Source organism: Penaeus chinensis, chromosome 31 (genome assembly GCF_019202785.1).
Source record: "Penaeus chinensis breed Huanghai No. 1 chromosome 31, ASM1920278v2, whole genome shotgun sequence".
Taxonomy (NCBI): Eukaryota; Metazoa; Arthropoda; class Malacostraca; order Decapoda; family Penaeidae; genus Penaeus; species Penaeus chinensis.
In genome coordinates this window covers 20,816,655-20,819,154 of record NC_061849.1, presented here as the reverse complement: position 1 = coordinate 20,819,154, position 2,500 = coordinate 20,816,655, and the positions used below count along the sequence as shown (strand labels likewise).

At 45.7% G+C, this 2,500-nt stretch overlaps 1 protein-coding gene across 1 annotated transcript in view; it reads left to right on the top strand.

Annotated features, from left to right (window-relative positions):
* Window positions 1–2,367, top strand: part of LOC125041776 (60S ribosomal protein L22-like) — a gene marked incomplete at its 3' end in the record, with an annotated part of 3,178 nt that extends 811 nt beyond the window's left edge. The window contains 3 exon segments of the mRNA XM_047637054.1: window positions 712–1,329; window positions 1,331–1,978; window positions 2,246–2,367. Coding sequence (XP_047493010.1) covers window positions 712–1,329; window positions 1,331–1,978; window positions 2,246–2,367 — 1,388 coding nt within the window.
* Window positions 2,368–2,500: the final 133 nt, after the last annotated feature.

Genomic DNA, 2,500 nt, shown 5'->3' with positions numbered 1-2,500 from the left:
GATTTCTTGTAGTACTTCATCAGGATATGTCATTTTGGCAATAATGTTAATGACCGTGGGTGTATGGACTGAGAGGGAAAGGTATATGAAAATTTAAGTTTTGTGCAATAATTTTCCTGTAATAACAAATTATTTTAGGACTACACAAATTGGTAAATGTTTACAAGACCCATGCACCTGCCGCAGGTGCCTTGCATTTTATGATAAACCATCAAAGCTTTACTGAATGTGGCATTATGTAGCTAGAACAACTGGCTGTCAAGAGGGGAAGGAATCAAGTACGTTTCTTGTCAGATTATTCTTGACGGCTCTTCTATTGTGTGCATAACATTGTAGGAATTGCTTGATACTGTTACTGCTGTTATGTATGAAATGGTATAGCAAGATTAAAGTATTGAAGAATTTTTTTTTTATCATAGTTCCTTCATGGAAGCCTTCACAGATCTCCTGAATATTTTCTTTTCAGATGGGATTATTTTTGGTAAAATAGACAATAAGGTATATGAATTTATGAAGATCTTAGGAGTGTCATTTACATTTAGAATTATTGACTGCTTATATTCAGTGAAAATCTTTCTAGCTTATGATGTGTTAATTGGACAGAGGCAGTGGCAATGCTGACCAAACCACCCATCTTGACTGATGAAGTTTGTTCCATCATTATATTTATCTTTTAGTACACAAGTTTCATTGTCGTCTTTCTCTCCGCAGGATAAGCCTCCCCAGAAGAAGGCCAAAGGTGCCAAGTCTGCCGAGGCAAAGGCTGCCAAGCCTGCAGCAGCTGCTGCGCCAAAGCCTAAAGCAGATGCAGCACCGAAGGCTGATAAGCCCAAGCCAGCAAAGGCAGAGGGTAAGGATGCCAAGCCCAAACCTGTGAAGACTGAAGGTGCTGCCAAGCCCAAGCCAGCAAAGGCAGAAGGCAAGGATGCGCCCAAGGCCGCCAAGCCCAAGCCAGCAAAGGCTGAGGGTGGTGCTGCTGCAAAGCCCAAGCCAGCAAAGGCTGAGGGAAAGGAGAATGCAGCACCCAAGGCTGCCAAGGCTAAGCCAGCAAAGGCAGAAGGTAAGGATGCTGCTAAGGCCAAGCCAGCAAAGGATGCTGCACCCAAGGCTAAGGCTGATGGCAAGGCCAAGCCAAAGGAAGCAAAGGCTACCAAGACCGAGGCCAAGCCCAAAGCTGCCGCCAAGGGTGATGCTAAGCCAAAGGCTGCCTCCGCCAAGGGTGATGCTAAGCCAAAGGCTGCCTCCGCCAAGGGTGATGCTAAGCCAAAGGCTGCCTCCGCCAAGGGTGATGCTAAGCCAAAGGCTGCCTCCGCCAAGGGTGATGCTAAGCCCAAAGGCTGCCTCCGCCAAGGGTGATGCTAAGCCAAAGGCTGCTGCCGCCAAGGGTGATGCTAAGCCCAAGCCCAAGGCTGATGCCAAGCCCAAGGCTGCAAAGGGTGATGCCAAGCCCAAGGCTGCAAAGGGTGATGCCAAGCCTAAAGCTGATGCCAAGCCCAAGGCTGATGCCAAGCCTAAGACAAAGGCTGTCAAGCGCCCAGCAGATGACAAAGGAGGCAAGGCTGAACCTGCAGCCAAGGCTGCCAAGGCTGCCAAGACAGAAGCAAAGCCAGCATCTGCAAAGGGCAAGTCAAAGGATGCCAAGCCAGCAGCTGCTGGAAAGCCCAAGACAGAGGCCAAGGCTAAGGATGCAAAGGCTGCGGCCACCAAGCCCAAGCCTAAGCCCAAGACTGAAGCCAAGCCATCCACTGCAGCCAAGAAGGAGGCAGCAAAGGATAAGGCCAAGACCACCAAGCGCGTAGCCAAGCCTAAGGTTGGCGGAAAGAAGACCCTAACACTGACAGGCAAAAAGCCTAGGCCGAAAGTGCTGAGCAAGTTGGCGAAGGGCAAGAACATTGTACTTGGCAAGAAGAATAAGATGAAAATCTGCGTGGACTGCAAGCAGCCCGTGGAGGATGGTATTATGAATATTGCCGATTTTGTAAGTATCTCTAGTTATGGTTTTGTACAATTTAATGCATTGATATATAGAATTCGGACTAAAACAGAAGTAATATTGATGTTAATAAAGGAAACTGGACTGTATATATGATTAAGAATGTACATTTTATTAGACATGATGTTGTTAAATGACAAAGGCAGTGGCAATGCTGACAAGAAATTACTACCCACCTTTACTGACTCATGGCAACTTTATTTCTAAAACATTTTTATTATTTAGATGATGACCCAAATATTTTGTCCACAGGAAACGTTCCTGCAAAATAAAATTAAGGTGGCCGGCAAGAGAAACAACTTCTGCAACCAGATTTCACTGGAACGCAGCAAACACAAGATCACACTACATTCAGAAATCTTGTTTGCAAAGAAGTAAGTATAACTATAGAATCTTGTATGTACTTCTCCTTTCACATGATGTAAATATTTTGCTTAGGCAGTGGCAATGCGGACAAACTCACCATCCACTATTCTGATCTTTGTTTTCAAATGACCATTGTGAGAA